Source organism: Erpetoichthys calabaricus, chromosome 10, assembly GCF_900747795.2.
Source record: "Erpetoichthys calabaricus chromosome 10, fErpCal1.3, whole genome shotgun sequence".
Classification (NCBI taxonomy): domain Eukaryota; kingdom Metazoa; phylum Chordata; class Cladistia; order Polypteriformes; family Polypteridae; genus Erpetoichthys; species Erpetoichthys calabaricus.
In genome coordinates, this window is record NC_041403.2 from 152,336,971 (window position 1) to 152,355,406 (window position 18,436).

General features: G+C 42.6%; 1 protein-coding gene across 1 annotated transcript in view; it reads right to left on the minus strand.

The window, feature by feature from the left end:
- LOC114658459 (myosin light chain kinase 2, skeletal/cardiac muscle-like) overlaps positions 1-18,436 on the minus strand; it is an 88,082-nt gene that overhangs the window by 14,079 nt on the left and 55,567 nt on the right. Inside the window, exon 11 of the mRNA XM_051932556.1 lies at positions 15,376-15,528. Coding sequence (XP_051788516.1) covers positions 15,376-15,528 — 153 coding nt within the window. The remainder of the gene's footprint in view (positions 1-15,375; positions 15,529-18,436) is intronic.

Genomic DNA, 18,436 nt, shown 5'->3' on the forward strand with positions numbered 1-18,436 from the left:
TGGCTGGGATTGGCTCCAGCAGACCCCCCCGTGACCCTGTGTCCAGATTCAGCGGGTTGGAAAATGGATGGATGGATAGTTTTAGGTTGTGGAACAAATCATCTGAGTTTCCATTATTTCTTATGGGGAAATTCACTTTGATATACGAGTGCTTTGGACTACGAGCACGTTTCCGGAACGAATTATGCTCACAAAAACAGGTGGCGTTGCACCCTGCTCGCTTCGCTCGCCAACTCCTGGGCCAGCGCTACACGCTAGCCACTTTGCATTTCTGCCACTTGCGTAAGGGGATGCGGACGTGTGTTTGGACTTACATCGCGACAACACAACGTGACTATATTTTGTTTCTTACTCTCTAATAAATAAAACGACTTTTTCAAATGTTTGTCTCTGTGAGTTGTTAATTTTCTTTGCAAAAGGTATTCTAACAGGAAACGGTTAATGTTTTAATACAAATGGCATATCAAGCTCTCCTTTGGTGTCTAATGTTATCCGTGGAAGATGTACTACCTTTCTTTCTTGGAAACATCTTTCTTTCAACAGTAATTTAGGCAGCGGAAAACTGGACGGTGTTAACAGTTGTAAATATTCTTCGGGATATTGTAGGTTGATGTTTTCGTCTTCCGCACGATCACCACCAAGTGTTTCAACATAGTCTATTGATACATATTTAACCAATTTGCCGTGTAACCGATAAACAATTTTCGTGTTAATTAGTTTGACTTCATCATTTCTTGGTGCTAGGATTGCCCATGTACTCATTTCTTCAGTTGATCACCCTTCAGGATGAAATTCTTCAATAAAGATTTGGACATAATAAGTCTTCTTTATTTGGGATCTTAAAGTGAGGAAAATGTAAAAATTTATGAGCTGAGAGAGCAAGAACTGTGTGTGACAAAAGCATTCACACGAATGAGAGGCGAGAGGACCGTGGGCATGGACCGTTAACCTGAAATGGTTGAGAGGAGGGTGGGACATGAAAAAATCTCATGGCCAAAGTCTCGTCTCGTGGGTCTTGAAAAAATTTTCTTTGAAATAGTCTTGTCTCGTCTCAGGATTTTCTTTTATAATAGAGTGATACATATGAGCAGCCTGGCTGTCTAATGCTGGGCCCAACTCAGCAAATATAGAGAATGGCTCTTGAAAGTCTAAACTGGCACTGGTCCCTAAAAACTTGCATAGGACCATCTGTATACTCTTCAGGCAGCACCACCAAGCCATATAGCGTCAAACCACTAGGCTGTAAACAGACTGCAGGGCATGAGATTTAGAGCTTTCTGTACACTTTCTGAGTTTTTACCAGACTTTGGTTTCCAATCCTGAGAAGTAAAAACAGGTAGCCATTATAATCTGAATATAATAACTCTTAAAAAGCAAACTAAAACTCAGCCTCTCTTTTGAGGTTTGTAATGTTTGTCACGTCAGTCCACAGTATAATAATGTCTCAGCGACACATATTATTATACGTGTGAGTAGCCAGTTAGCTGGTCTGGTTGTATTTCCCTAGTTGATCAAGGGTGTCATCGTTTCCCAGCTTCTCTGAAATGTTGCGTACGCAAGGTTCAGGGATTCCACAAACACATTCTCCCATCAAGTTTTCTTTTTTAAACCCCAACTTTTGTGTGGAAAGTTGCATATGTACATTTCAAGCCTGTTTTTGCGTGTATGCAAGTTTTATGAAACCAACCCTTGGAGTACTGCACTCAGTTTTGGTCTCCGTATTCTAAAATATAAAAGACAGAGCAAGCAGTGTTAGAAAACAGAAACCAAATAGACTGATTCAGGAGTGCAGGGCGCGACGTACAAGGTGAGATTAAAAGAGCTGATGCCTTTTCAGATTAACCAAATGGAGATTAAGAGGGGACATGATTGAAGTGTGTGATCGAGTTAGTGCAGTGGATCGCGACTGTGACTTTATAACGAGTTCATAACGAACACAGGGACTCAGTTGGATACTATTTTACGGTATATTTTGCACAATTAGGAAGTTTTTCTTCAGACAGAGAAGTACAGATACAAGAAACAAATTAGCAAGTGGTGAGGTGGAGAGCAGAACGTTAGGGATATTCAAAATGCAACTTGATGTTATTTTGAAGGAATTGCAGTGCATCCGGAAAGTATTCACAGCGCATCACTTTTTCCACATTTTGTTATGTTACAGCCTTATTCCAAAATGGATTAAATTCATTTTTTTCCTCAGAATTCTACACACAACATCCCATAATGACAACATGAAAAAAGTTTACTTGAGATTTTTGCACATTTATTAAAAATAAAAAAACTGAGAAACCACATGTACATACAGTAAGTATTCACAGCCTTTGCCATGATGCTCAAAATTGAGCTCAGGTGCATCCTGATCATCCTTGAGATGTTTCTGCAACTTAATTGGAGTCCACCTGTGGTAAATTCAGTTGACTGGACATGATTTGGAAAGGCACACACCTGTCTATATAAGGTCCCACAGTTGACAGTTCATGTTAGAGCACAAACCAAGCATGAAGTCAAAGGAATTGTCTGTAGACCTCCGAGACAGGATTGTCTCGAGGCACATATCTGGGGAAGGTTACAGAAAAATTTCTGCTGCTTTGAAGGTCCCAATGAGCACAGTGGCCTCCATCATCTGTAAGTGGAAGAAGTTCGAAACCACCAGGACTCTTCCTAGAACTGGCCGGCCATCTAAACTGAGCGATCGGGGGAGAAGGGCCTTAGTCAGGGAGGTGACCAAGAACCCGACAGTCACTGTGTCAGAGCTCCAGAGGTCCTCTGTGGAGAGAGGAGAACCTTCCAGAAGGACAACCATCTCTGCAGCAATCCACCAATCAGGCCTGTATGGTAGAGTGGCCAGACGGAACCCACTCCTTAGTAAAAGGCACATGGCAGCCCACCTGGAGTTTGCCAAAAGGCACCTGAAGGACTCTCAGACCATGAGAAAGAAAATTGTCTGGTCTGATGAGACAGAGATTGAACTCTTTGGTGTGAATGCCAGGCGTCACGTTTGGAGGAAACCAGGCACCGCTCATCACCAGGCCAATACCATCCCTACAGTGAAGCATGGTGGTGGCAGCATCATGCTGTGGGGATGTTCTTCAGCGGCAGAGACTGGGAGACTAGTCAGGATAAAGGGAAAGATGACTGCAGCAATGTACAGAGACATCCTGGATGAAAACCTGCTCCAGAGCGCTCTTGACCTCAGACTGGGCGACGGTTCATCTTTCAGCAGGACAACAACCCTAAGCACACAGCCATGATATCAAAGGAGTGGCTTCAGGACAACTCTGTGAATGTCCTTGAGTGGCCCAGCCAGAGCCCAGACTTGAATCCAATTGAACATCTCTGGAGAGATCTTAAAATGGCTGTGCACCGACGCTTCCCATCCAACCTGATGGAGCTTGAGAGGTGCTGCAAAGAGGAATGGGCGAAACTGGCCAAGGATAGGTGTGCCAAGCTTGTGGCATCATATTCAACAAGACTTGAGGCTGTAATTGCTGCCAAAGGTGCATCGACAAAGTATTGAACAAAGGCTGTGAATACTTATGTACATGGGATTTCACAGTTTTTTTATTTTAAATAAATTTGCAAAAACCTCAAGTAAACTTTTTTCACGTTGTCATTATGGGGTGTTGTGTGTAGAATTCTGAGGGAAAAAAAGAATTTAATCCATTTTGGAATAAGGCTGTAAGATAACAAAATGTGGAAAAAGTGATGTGCTGTGAATACTTTCCGGATGCACTGTAGTTAGATAGGACTGGCCCCGCTTTGTGGGGCTGAATGGCCTCTTCTCATTAAATATTTTCCACTGTTCTGATTAAGCCACAGCCTTCAGCCGAACGCTGCAGTGTTGCTGAGCAAACTGATCCTCAAAATGCCTGACTGCCACCAAGCAAATTGTTAATTTTCCAGAATTCAATGACTATTGAGCCTGTGGAGTCACAGAAAATGAGAAAAGCCTGAACTTTAAAAGGTTTCATTCCGCAGCTTATCACAAACAGATCACACACTGGGGAGCTGATAGTTGCTCTTTGGAGGTCACTGTGGGCCACCAGGGTCCAGCATGTATGGAAATCACTCTAGTCACTACCCTTCTAGTCAATACAGGCAACACTTTCACAGCGGGGTCTTATTTAGAACTGCTACAGTAAATGGGGGACCACTATATCAAAGTAACAGGCACCAATCCACCCAGACCCAGAAAGAGCAGCAGTGGATAAAATTGCACATTGAGTGCTTTGCTTCATCCTCACTATTTAACGTGTAATAAATTAAATATAACAAAATGGCACAAACTCCTAACATTGATTTATTGAACGAAAACAGCAACATCTCCTTAAAGTCAATTCTAATTGGATTTTTGAAGAATTCATTTACAATTCATATAAAGCTCACACAAAAAATCTTATCTTATAATATAATATGGGAGATCTGAAAACCCCCAGGGGACAACGTATCATAGCTACAGAGGGGTATTGGAGATGACAGCCAGCCTGGTCCTCACCAGTGCCTCTCCATATTCAGGAGAGATTACAAGAGCTAGTGCCGCCATCCGGGACCCCAGAAGTGCTAAACAAAGGGTACCTCAAGAGAGTGAGAGGTTAGGAGCAGGCGCTGATACGAGCATTGCTGCACCCACCACATGACAAACCAACTCAAGATACTAGAGTAGGACCTGAGTACAGCCATGAAACAGGTGACACCTCAGCACCACACTAGTTCAGATGGAGTGGAACAGTGTGAGGTTTTTTATGGTGACTGGAGTGCCAATTGTGCCACCATCCTCCAGGTTTTTCCCTGCAGGTTGAAGGGCCCACAATGCAGGGCTGGATGCAGATTAACGTCATACCCAGGATGGAGCAATTGCAGGTTAAGGGCCCAACGGAGTAGAGTCACTTTTGGCGCTTACGGGATTTCAACCAGTAACATTCCAGAAGGACCCCCCCTTTATTGACGTGAAGTGGTTGGCTTCTAAGCAGTGGCGTAGCTGGAGTTCGAGCCACTCGGGGCGGGGCTTCAATTTACCGCCCTCCAACGTATCTGAATATGTTAACCTATTTAAATAGAAAATTAAAATGACGTATGGAGAAAAATTAAGATACATTTTGCATATATTTATTTATATATAGAGAAACAGCAATATTTTTTCACATATAATTATTTATAAGCATCAACTAGACAAGAATATAGTACAGACGCACTGGTAAGCCATGTTCTGATTATTAGTTTAATATAATTACGCTGCGAAAACCAGAACCGGTGTGGTGTACAAGCGATAGGTGGGGATGAGCAAGAACACATTCGGATTGTTAACGCAATGAAATTATACATTGTGAATTAGTTGTTTATCTTCCCTGAAATTATTATCGGTTTAATGTTTCTGTTTATTTTTGTTATTGCCTCATAAATATCAACTGCCGTGTTTGATGCCGTCACAGAAGGACCGTCTGAAAATGATTTTTGAAGCATTTGTGGATGAAAATCAGAGAATTTGACTTTTTTCATTCATGAATGATATTTTTCCGAACCCTGCTGCTTACACGTGAAGTGTTCTGAGCCTTTTGGCAAATAATGCCGCCCCCAAAAAATGTGCCGCCCGGGACGGACCGCCCCCTTCGCCCGCCTTTAGCTATGCCACTGCTTCTAATCTGAGTCACAAATGTATGCCTTGTGGACAGCTTAAAGACTCTGCTGGTGGTAATTCAAAGTCAGTCCATCAGGTGGCAGTGTATACTAACACCTCTTATCATCTTCCCTCTACAGACCGGTTGATTGACAGCCTGGCCACCTCTGATGTCACTTCCTTTTTTTCATCCCCCGCCTTTTTTGCCTGGCCTGTACTTAACAGGAGGTGCTGTCATCCTTGTCTGCCTGAGACTTGTGTAGCTGCATTTTCCCAAAATTACCAAAGTTCAGCAGCTCTAGAATAAAAGATGAGATTCAACAAAAGCGTGACACGTCGTAATGATTCCACAGACAAAATATCTTCATTTTTAAAAGTTTTAGTTAAAATTCAAAGTAAAACAGTTCACACAAAAAAGAAAAATAGCAAAAATTAGAAAGGTTCTTGTTTAAGAGAAGTTCTGTTCAAAGCTTATAAATCTTGTTATGTTTCTAATCATTACAAATCACTTCTAAACGTTTCTGAACCATTTCAAAGCGGTCAGAAAACTGTATGCCTGTCCCATTTCTAAGTTGAAAATGGGTCTTTTAAGTCCCTGAGTACTGAGACCTGTTCTAAACAACATCTGACATCACACTGTATCTCAGTTATAGCAAGAAAGTTCTATCTCATACTAACGTACAGGGGGAAAAGACTATACCCTTGTCTATGACTATGAAAGAAATGTATATTCTATTAAAAATAAAACAAACACTTATATGGGTTTAACTCAAAGCTTTAACTTTCTAAGAACTTGTCTCCTAAGGGTATTCTGTTTGCTGAAAAGCATTTATTATTTTTGCGTTTATAATATACGGGACCACAGTGGTCCCATAAACTCTAAACCTTTTTCATTTGTTCTGTCTCTTTTTACAGCTGGTATGGAAGATGTTGTTCTTACCTGGCTAAGAGACCCTAAAACTGGATGCACAATAAAAATGGATGTGCATTCCATTTGGAATGTTACTGTTACCTTTGCCATTTGGGAACCTGCCTCCAAAGGCCATGAGTTTCCACAGTACATTGGATGAAAGCATCTCCCGGGTATATAACTCTGTACTTCTGGACAGCAGCCCTTTTGGGGTCCATGGGTGCCACTATAGGGAGAGCTGCTTAGAGGAGGCCCTCCTTTGAGCTGGAGGTCCCGCTTGAGCCAATAGTGTGTAACAGAGCTACATTATGTGTCTGTGCGTAGACATTTGCTTTCCTTTAAAATGCTATTTGAAAAAAGTGAATTGTGAAACAGTAAAGAAATGGACAGTCCACTTAAAACAAAAAATGTCTCTTAAGAGACCCCCGTAGCTGTACCTGTGTTTACAGAAAAAAAAATGAAATAAGTACAGGAAGTACGTATAATAGAGGGGTTTTTTTTAACTGCACAAAGGAAGGAAAAGAGAGCTGCAGCTTTTAAGATCGACGCCACTAGGATACATCATATTTGCAGATTATTGGACTTTTCCTACAGAGGATTGCTTCCATTTGGAGAGAAAACAAGAACGACTGAACATACATTGCATCCGGAAAGTATTCACAGCACATCACTTTTTCCACATTTTGTTATGTTACAGCCTTATTCCAAAATGGATTAAATTCATATTTTTTCCTCAGAATTCTACACACAACACCCCATAATGACAACGTGAAAAAAGTTTACTTGAGATTTTTACAAATTTATTAAAAATAAAAAAATTTAGAAAGCACATGTACATAAGTATTCACAGCCTTTGCCATGAAGCCCAAACTTGAGCTCAGGTGCATCCTGTTTCCCCTGATCATCCTTGAGATGTTTCTGCAGCTTCATTGGAGTCCACCTGTTGTAAATTCAGTTGATTGGACATGATTTGGAAAGGCACACACCTGTCTATATAAGGTCCCACAGTTGACAGTTCATGTCAGAGCACAAACCAAGCATGAAGTCAAAGGAATTGTCTGTAGACCTCCGAGACAGGATTGTCTTGAGGCACAAATCTGGGGAAGGTTACAGAAAAATTTCTGCTGCTTTGAAGGTCCCAATGAGCACAGTGGCCTCCATCATCTGTAAGTGGAAGAAGTTCGAAACCACCAGGACTCTTCCTAGAGCTGGCCAGCCATCTAAACTGAGCAATCGGGGGAGAAGGGCCTTAGTCAGGAAGGTGACTAAGAACCCGATGGTCACTCTGTCAGAGCTCCAGAGGTCCTCTGTGGAGAGAGGAGAAAATTCCAGAAGGACAACCATCTCTGCAGCAATCCACCAATCAGGCCTGTATGGCAGAGTGGCCAGACGGAAGCCACTCCTTAGTAAAAGGCACATGGCAGCCCACCTGGAGTTTGCCAAAAGGCACCTGAAGGACTCTCAGACCATGAGAAAGAAAATTCTCTGGTCTGATGAGACAAAGATTGAACTCTTTGGTGTGAATGCCAGGCATCAGAAAACCAGGCACCGCTCATCACCAGGCCAATACCATCCCTACAGTGAAGCATGGTGGTGGCAGCATCATGCTGTGGGGATGTTTTTCAGCGGCAGGAACTGGGAGACTAGTCAGGATAAAGGGAAAGATGACTGCTGCAATGTACAGAGACATCCTGGATGAAAACCTGCTCCAGAGCGCTCTTGACCTCAGACTGGGGCGACGGTTCATCTTTCAGCAGGACAACGACCCTAAGCACACAGCCAAGATATCAAAGGAGTGGCTTGAGGACAACTCTGTGAATGTCCTTGAGTGGCCCAGCCAGAGCCCAGACTTGAATCCGATTGAACATCTCTGGAGAGATCTTAAAATGGCTGTGCACCGACGCTTCCCATCCAACCTGATGGAGCTTGAGAGGTGCTGCAAAGAGGAATGGGTGAAACTGGCCAAGGATAGGTGTGCCAAGCTTGTGGCATCATATTCAAAAAGACTTGAGGCTGTAATTGCTGCCAAAGGGGCATCGACAAAGTATTGAGCAAAGGCTGTGAATACTTATGTACATGGGATTTCTCAGTTTTTTTATTTTTAATAAATTTGCAAAAACCTCAAGTAAACTTTTTTCACGTTGTCATTATGGGGTGTTGTGTGTAGAATTCTGAGGAAAAAAAAAATGTAATCCATTTTGGAATAAGGCTGTAACATAACAAAATGTGGAAAAAGTGATGCGCTGTGAATACTTTCCGGATGCACTGTATATACCCTGGAGTAGGAACAAGCCGGACAGCCATAACGTGCCTTTGGGATCCATTTGTGAGTTAGGCTTAAAATTTTCTAAAGGATTTTAAACAGTAGCTGGTACTGAGACTGAAAAATATACAGTAAGTAGCGGGATGAGTGTTACTTCTTGATTAACTCTGCATGTTTTCTTTCGTTGCTGTTATATATAATCACTTAATATACGCTCACCGGCCACTTTATTAGGTACAACTTGCCAGTACCGGGTTGGACCCCCTTTTGCCTTTAGAACTGCCGTAATTCCTCATGGCATAGATTCAGCAAAGTGCGGGAAACATTCTTCAGGGATTTTGTTCCGTATTGACATGATAGCATCACACAGTTGCTGCAGATTTGTCAGCTGCACATCCATGAAGCAAATCTCCAGTTCCACCACATCCTGAAGGTGCTCTATTGGATTGAGATCTGGTGACTGTGAGACCATTTGAGTACAGTGAACTCACTGTCATGTTCAATAAACCAGTTTGAGATGATCTGGGCTTTGTGACATGGGACGTTATCCTGTTTGAAGTAGCCATCAGAAGATGAGTATACTGTGGTCAAAAAGGGATGGACATGGTGAGAAGAAATATTCAGGTAGGCTGTGGCTTTTAAATGATGCTCAGTTGGTACTAAGGGGCCCAAAATTTGCTAAGAAAATATCCTCCACACCATTACACCACCACCACCAGCCTGAGTCATTGATACAAAACAGGATGGATCCCTGCTTTCATGGTGTTGATGCCAAATTCTGACCCTACCATCTAAATGACGCAGCAGAAATTGAAATTCATCAGAACAGGCAGCATTTTTTCCAATCTTCTATTGTCCAATTTTGGTGAGTCATGCGAATTGTAGCCTCAGTTGCCTGCTCTTAGCTGACAGGAGTGTCACCCGCTGTGGTCTCCTGCTCCTGTAGCCCATCTGCTTCAAGGCTTCATATGTTGTGTATTCAGAGATGCTCTTCTGCGCTCCTCAGTTGTAACGAGTGGTTATTTGAGTTACTGTTGTCTTTCTATCAGATTGAACCAGTATGGCCATTGTCCTCTGACCTCTGGAAACAACAAGGCATTTTCGCCCAGAGATCTGCCACTTACAGGATATTTTCCCTTTCTTGGACCATTCTCTTTAATCCTTGGAGATGGCTGTGCATGAAAATCCCAGTAGATCAGCAGTTTGTGAAATACTTGGACCGCCCAACTGGCACCAACAACCATGCTGTGTTCAAAGTCACTTCAGTCCCCTTTCTTCTCCATTCTGATGCTTGGTTTGAACATCAGCTGATCATCTTGACAATGTCTATAGGCCAAAATTTGTTGAGTTGCTGTCATGTGATTGGCTGATTAGATATTTGCGTTAGGAAGCAGTTGAACAGGTGTACTTAATAAAGTGGCCGGTGAGGTGAGTGTATGTCTCAAGCTTAGATCACACCTGTTTAATGATGTGGCATGGTTTGTGGGGGAAGCAAAACAACAAATGATATAACCAAGAATAGCAGTCTAATCGAAAATTGATTGTGGAGAATTAAAGCTCCATAAGTAGTAGCATCACAGATATCAGATTTATAGTCTCGTACCATTACAAGTACTTCATGGCTACGGCGCAGACATGACAAAAGTACTCCCAGGTTCAGCTTAAAAAGGAGATCTCCACCTCACCCAGATAAAGATGTGGAGGACAAAGCTCACCTGTGGGAGTGCAGGTCAAAGAAGAGGAAGAAACATAAGGGAAGGATTTGTAAAAGAAGATGTCTGCTTTTGTAAACTACAAGAATCAAATAAAAAAACAAGTCTTTTTGAACCAGAAATGTCCCCCAAGGTTACAAAATCCATCCTTCCCTTTGGTCCAGGAAACTTTGAATTCAGAGGCATCTTGTGGAAAAGCATCCCCTGACATGATGGAAGAGGAAGGAAAGTCACAGTTTTAGGAGACATATTGAGAGGATGAGCAGGGAGAGCTCTGGTGATGGCGTAGTCGGGGGCCATTGTTGTTTGGCCAGGCCCTGCGGGTGTACAGTAGGGCTTTGTTGTTTCACTCTTTTGTTTTATTTTGTCATTCCCTGTTGCGTATGTGTAGTAAGACCCATTTCATTTAATACTTTGGGTTCCTGTGTTTGTGTTTTGTGTTCTGGTCAACTGTAGAGTGAACCGTACAGTTCACAAAGGAATCTCTGGAAGTGGTGCGCACTTGTGATTTTAGTAACAAAGCAGAGCTCTATCAATTTGAGGTTATCTTCCTGTAATTTTTAAAATTAATTCCCATTTGCTTATGATTTTGGCACATTATATTTATATCTTTTTTTATATTAGTTTGCACAGCACTCCCTTTTCTTCCAGCATGATATGTATGTAGCAGTCAAGATGAGTCTCCTAATATTCTCACTGTATCTAAAATGAGGATTTATTTATTTGGTCTCAGGGACCCCAGAAACACAGCCAGCTTTCTTTGCACGCTCACAAACATGAGATTTAACATGAGATTCTTTCAAGTCACGCTCTACTTACAACAATTTGCAAACAAGACCACGGACACCTAACCTCAGTCGTGTGAATGTTTTTGGCAGACACATTCCTGCGCTCTCAGCTCTTTTAAATTTTATCAGGATAATAATTTTATATGTTCTAGATGGGGCGGCACGGTGGCGCAGTGGTAGCGCTGCTGCCTCGCAGTTAGGAGACCCGGATTCACTTCCCGGGTCCACCCTGCGTTGAGTTTGCATGTTCTCCCCGTGTCTGCGTGGGTTTCCTCCGGGCACTCCGGTTTCCTCCCACAGTCCAAAGACATGCAGGTTAGGTGGATTGGTGATTCTAAATTGGCCCTAGTGTGTGCTTGGTGTGTGGGTGTGTTTGTGTGTGTCCTGCGGTGGGTTGGCACCCTGCCCGGGATTGGTTCCGTGCCCTGTGTTGGCTGGGATTGGCTCCAGCAGACCCCCGTGACCCTGTGTTCGGAATCAGCGGGTTGGAAAATGGATGGATGTTCTAGATGACACGTCAACGACTAAGCGAAGAAGAAAGAGCATGGTCAAACATTCGAGAAAGTGATTTTATTTATTCGAGAGAAAGAAACGATATTCACTCACAGGCAGTTATACGTTGCGTTGTCACAATGTAAGTCCAAACATGGAATCAAAATTCAATGCGATCTTGAACAAAAGTTAATTCCAAATATTGTTTTTACTAAAGTATTCCCATGAAAATAACAATCTCTTTAAATTGTATATCCAGTTAACCAAACTTGGGGGTGTGCGAGTGAAGTGAGCCAAGCAGATTTATTTATAGCAGATTTATTTATTGATGCTCATCATTTTTTGTGCAGGTTTTTTGTAAATAAAAGCACTGGCACCTACCACTTGCTGACTGTGTGCGTGTCTTTATCTTCCCAGCTCATCTCGGTTTACTACTCTTGACAGTTCTGGGTTCAAGCAGTCTGGAGCATGGAGCTAACTGTCACAGAGTCGACTTGCTGCATTCCACTCGTCTCACAATAAAACAGCATATGGAGCACTCGTAATGGGAATTTGCTCCACAAACTCTTCAAACAAGCATTCAGCTCCAGAATCAAACTACGCTGTTCCGATGAACGCGCAACATCCTTCTCTCCGGCAAGCACACAATCTAACCGAACTCACAAAATGTGTACAGGGGCTTTCTGCTACCTTCACTTGACTGCGTCTGCTGCTGCTGCTCAAACCAGTGTCGGTCTTCCCACCATGCTCAGGGCTACTTTTTCATGTGACTTTGTACATTCTATTTTCACTAAACAAAATTTCCTGAAAAAGTATAGGTCACTTTAAAAACACAAGTACAGCCTGTGTGCAATTTTGAAAATTACAGAAAGCCGTCACACATCAATCGCCAAGTCAACAAGCCCCCCTGACTTGGCCAGCAATCAAACAGAAACAAGCAGAAATGCTTTTTATGTGCTTTTAGACAAGAGTGAGTTAAGTGGACCACTGCTGCTCGGCTTTTCCATTCATTTCCAAGGGCCACCACTGAAGCACCAGGCCCAAAGAATGAATGAAAGCGTTCATTTCTTAAATGGATGCTGATTAGAGCCTCAGAACACTGCGCAGCACGATCATTTATTTAGTAATTAAGAGCAAAATTAGCTACTTAGTGGGAAAGCAGGAAGACTTCACGAGATTTTATTGTTGCGTTATTTCTGTATTTTTTCATACCAGGATCAGCGGACGATTACAAGGAAGGCTGAGACTGACAGGTTGATTGTTATGAACTACAAGGAGTTGCATCTGTTGTTTTTTTAAGCACGTAGCTTAAAATACGTAGTCACTGCCTTTTACTTACTTTTATTTATTTGAGGATCTAACTGATAAAAGATTATTTTTTACATGTGTATGTCCAAGTTAATTTTTCTTTATATTCCAACTGGTGCGCAGGCACTCTGAACTTGTCACTACGGAGTGCATATCCATTGTAGGTGCCAAGGACGACAAATGGGCTTCCTGGCTGGGACGGAGGGTGATTTCTTGCCTAGTCAAAATGCCACAATAGGGGGACAATGGGAGTCGTGACACAACCTGGCTGGGACATCCTGCAGTCTTTGTTTGGTTGAGTATGAAGAATATTGGATGGACCTGGGGATGGTAAATGACAGGAGAAGTTCATTCCCCCGCACAAAAGATGGCAGTGTTTCTCTGGGCTGATCACACTTAGAACACCCATAGGGTGGCATGGGAACTGCAGGACTTTTGAGGTCCTTGGGTGCTGCCAGAGGGTACTACCAGGGGAGGGATTTCTACACAACCCAGAAGTGCACTGGATGACTAGTGAAGTGACACCAGAAGATGTCCTGGGTCAGCAGAGACAGAGTCGGGATGCAGCGGGCAACACTCACCAGGAGAACAGAAGAATCTTAACAATTGTGATTTTGGATGTGTTAGCTAGAAAGGGTTTTGGTGAGAAATAAAATCCTTTCTTTGTATCTTGTATCTTGACACTTGAAAGAAATTGATTTTGTGGAAAGGTGTGTTTTATACACGTAACGAGTTGAGATCAGGAGTATCTGTGATTGATTGATTGATTGATTGATTGATTGATTGATTGTAATCAGACACACAGCCAATAAGCGGGAGCCAGAATTCTGGCTGGTTTGTAGGGATCGAATACTTATTTCTCTCAATGAATTGCAAATCAATTTAGAACTTTTATGTAATGTGCTTGTTCTGGATTTTTGGTTGATATTCTGTCTCCCTCTCCATTAAAATGAAGCTACTATAAAAATTAGAGGCTGATCATTTCTTGGTAAGTGAGCAAACTTATAAATTCAGCAGGGGATCAAATACTTATTTCCCCCACTGTCTATGTATGAATGGATTAATATAGGCTACAGTCTCTAATGAAACTCTTCCCAGGGAGTGTGCGCCCCCTGCTGGATACATTTTAAAACATGGAACCTAAAACTCAAAGTAAATCTATTACAGAATGGCATCAACCCACCTTTTGGAGTGGCCCAATGGAGATGCTGCCGAATGACCTCAAGAGAGCTGCTTGCACCAGACATCCTAAGAACATGGCCCAATTGTGTAAAATCCCTCCTGAATGTTGTGATGGTCTGAGTCGGTGCTACTGGTAGTACTTCTTTGAGGTTTTTGCAGCTAAAGGAGGTTTAACAGGTGTCACACAAGCGCGATTAGGAGGAAGCTGAATGGACCAAGTGAAGGTAATTACCCACCAGGCCAGTGGGTGGCTGGTGCGCTAAACCTTCTTCTGTTGTCTCTGCAGGCCAAATACAGGAAAACCTATCTGATTCAACACTAATGATGTCACTTCCGGTTCAGGTGCCAAGAGATGATGTCACTTCTGGTTTCAGCTATAGATGACATCACTTCCGATTTTGGCCTGCAAAGCTGCCATATTTCTCAAACCAGATCAGTTCATTTTGGACCTCGAACCATGCACATCAGTGCTCTATCACAGTGCTAGTGGACAATATATGGGAGGCTGTCCCAAACCTGGTTATTATATCCAAGGGTTCTCTAACTTTGTCCATAGCACACTGTGACTGTTTGATGGGTGTGTTCAATAAAGACATGGAAGATTATGACTGTCTGTGTGTTATATTTGTCTATACTTGTGACTGAGATGAAGATCACTTCACATTTTATGACCAACTATGGCAGAAAACCCGGTCATTCCAAAGGGTTCACACGTTTTTTCTTTCCATTGTAAGGTGTGGAGCTGGAGCCAGAGCCTGTGCCTACGTATCCAACTTTGGATGAAAGGCCTCACCAGGTCAATTAGCTAAAACCCGTAGGTCTGTAGAAAACCGTGCAGACAGCACACGGTCAGTGACAAGGCTAGGATTAGAACCTCGATTACTGCACACTCAAGACCACCATGCCACCACAGTGCCACAAATTATCATCATGTAGACAGGTGAGTTGGGACAATGGAAGACATCACTTTGTGTCTCTGAACGAGTTTCGCATCCTTTACACAGCCGAGCCTCTCCCTCTCCCTCTCTCATTCCTTAGTTACGTTGAGCACACGGATTGGAACTCCTTTCAGATAAGTGGCCATACGGGTTTTACTTGCTGCTCACCTTTTCTCCTTGATCAGCAGGTTGGAGATGAAGTCTTTGGCCTCTTCAGAGACATGTTCAAAGGCCTCTTCGTCAAAATACCAGTTGACTGACAGTACGTTGCTGAGGGTCTGGCTGTCATTGTCACCGAGAAATGGCGAGAGGCCACTTAACCTGAGAAAAGAAATTGTGAGGGTCGGTGAGAAGTTTAAAGTGGGACACCAAGGACATGGGCTTCACCTGTCATCTGTCTCAGCAGTATTGAAAACAAACCGAGTGAGATTATACTCATTAGAGAAGATAATCTATAAAATACTGATTGAGACTGTGTTCACTATCTGAGATGCTATATAAAAGATATACTGATTAAAGGTGATAGCGCACTTTATAACTGATTGTCATTTTCTAACCCACTTGATCCAGAGCAGGGTCGTGGGAGGCTGGAGACCATCCCAGATAGCATGGTCAGCAACACAGGAGCGCCACAGGGGACTGTACTTTCTCCGGTCCTGTTCAGCCTATATACATCGACTTCCAATACAACTCGGAGTCCTGCCACGTGCAAAAGTTCGCTGACGACACTGCTATCGTGGGCTGCATCAGGAGTAGGCAGGAGGAGGAGTATAGGGACCTAATCAAGGACTTTGTTAAATGGTGCAACTCAAACCACCTACAACTGAACACCAGCAAAACCAAGGAGCTGGTGGTGGATTTTAGGAGGCCCAGGCCCTTCATGGACCCCGTGATCGTCAGAGGTGACTGTGTGCAGAGGGTGCAGACCTATAAATACCTGGGAGTGCAGCTGGATGATAAATTGGACTGGACTGCCAACACTGATGCTCTGTGTAAGAAAGGACAGAGCCGACTATACTTCCTTAGAAGGCTGGCATCCTTCAACATCTGCAATAAGATGCTGCAGATTTTCTATCAAACAGTTGTGGTGAGCACCCTCTTCTACACGGTGGTGTGCTGGGAAGGCAGCATTAACAAGAAGGACGCCTCACGCCTGGACAAACTGGTGAGGAAGGCAGGCTCTATTGTAGGCACGGAGCTGGACAGTTTGACATCTGTGGCAGAGCGTCGGGCGCTGAGCAGACTCTTGTCAATCATGGAGAATCCACTGCATCCACTGAACAGGATCATCTCCAGACAGAGGAGCAGCTTCAGCGACAGCCTGCTGTCACCGTCCTGCTCCACTGACAGACTGAGGAGATCGTTCCTCCCCCAAACTATGCGACTCTTCAATTCCACCCAGGGTGGTAAACGTTAACATTATTCAAAGTTATTGTCTGTTTTTACCTGCATTTTTATTACTCTTTAATTTAATATTGTTTTTTGTATCAGTATGCTGCTGCTGGAGTATGTGAATTTCCCCTTGGGATTAATAAAGTATCTATCTATCTATCTATCTATCTATCTATCTATCTATCTATCTATCTATCTATCTATCTATCTATCTATCTATCTATCTATCTATCTATCTATCTATCTATCTATCGGGCGCAAGACACAAACCCTGGAGAGGGCGCCAGACTGAGGTAGTGTTCACTTTAAAACACAATCATATATAACAGAGTGATTGATTGACTGATATAGTGCTCAGTATTTAAAACATCCATCCATCCTTTTATTATCCAACCTGCTACATCTTAACTACAGGGTCACAGGGGTCTGCTGGAGCCAATTCCAGCCAACACAGGGCACAAGGCAGGAAACAAACCCCGGGCAGGGTGCCAGCCCACCGCAGGGCGGTATGAAAAACACTATATAGATAAATTGACCAAGGCTGTACTCATTATAAAAGACAATAAATAAAATAGTGATTGAGACTGTGATCACTTTGAAAGATGCTATATGAAGGATATATTGATAAATCGTGATAGTGCTCTTTATAAAAGATACTATCTATAATTTTGATTGATTGATATGCTCCTCAGTATTAAACACATGATACAGAAGACTGAGGTAGTGTTCACTTGGAAACACAACTTATAAAAGATTGATTGATTGATCGAGACACTACTCAAGCACTCGTATATATAAACCGACTGAGACTGTGCTCACGATAAAAGACAATATGTAAAATATTGACTGAGACCGTCTTCACAGTGAAAGATGCTGCGTAAAAGACGGCTTGATTGTCAAATTGCCAAATGTTACCATATAAAAGATGGAGTGAGGCAGTGCTCGCTGTGAAAGACTGAAGAAAGCAATCGGAACATTTGACCGATTGATTGATTGATTGATTGAGATGGTGCTCACCATTGAGAACACTGCACAAAAACTGAGATTGTGCCCACTATAAACGACACAATTTTTAAGATGAATGATTGGTTGGCAATGCTCATTTAAAAACACTTTAAAGTCGATTAATTCAGCTGGTGCTGTCACTTATAGGATGAGAGAGAGGTTGGGAGAATGCGCCGATAACGCATTGCCGCTCCCACCACACGACAGACCACCTGGATTGAGACCCGAGTACAGCGGGTGACACCTCAGCACCACACTGTGAGGTTTTTTAAGGTGGCTTGAGTGCTTGTCTAATTATATTTGGAACATCAAATTAGCAACATTTTGGATAAAAATCTTTGCATGCCTATCAGACAGCCTTGGTGTCACAATCCCTCCTGAGCCATTAACAGTTGTGTTTGGTGGACTCCCAGACGGCTTTAAAGTGGAGAAGGACAAACAAACTGTAATTTCCTTTACCTCACTATCAGCACGTAGACTTGTATCACTCAACTGAAAGAATCCCACCACTCTTAAGTCAGTGGGTAACCGATGTTTCATACTACTTGAAATTGGAAAAAAAAATCAAATTCTCACTTAGAGGATCTGTTCAAAACTTTTTTGAAATATGGCAGGATCTAATGAATAACATTTTAGAATAAGCTTCCATTTCGGGTTAAAGCATACCCTTCTTTTCTTGCTCCTTTTATAGAGTGGCTACGATTGCTGGCTCCTGCCTCTTTCTCTTGGGTGGCGGTCGAATTTTGCTTTGATTTAAATTAAATTTGATTTGACTGTATGGAATGCTATCCATTTCTAATTAAGATTCAATAAAAATCTAAAAACAAAATAA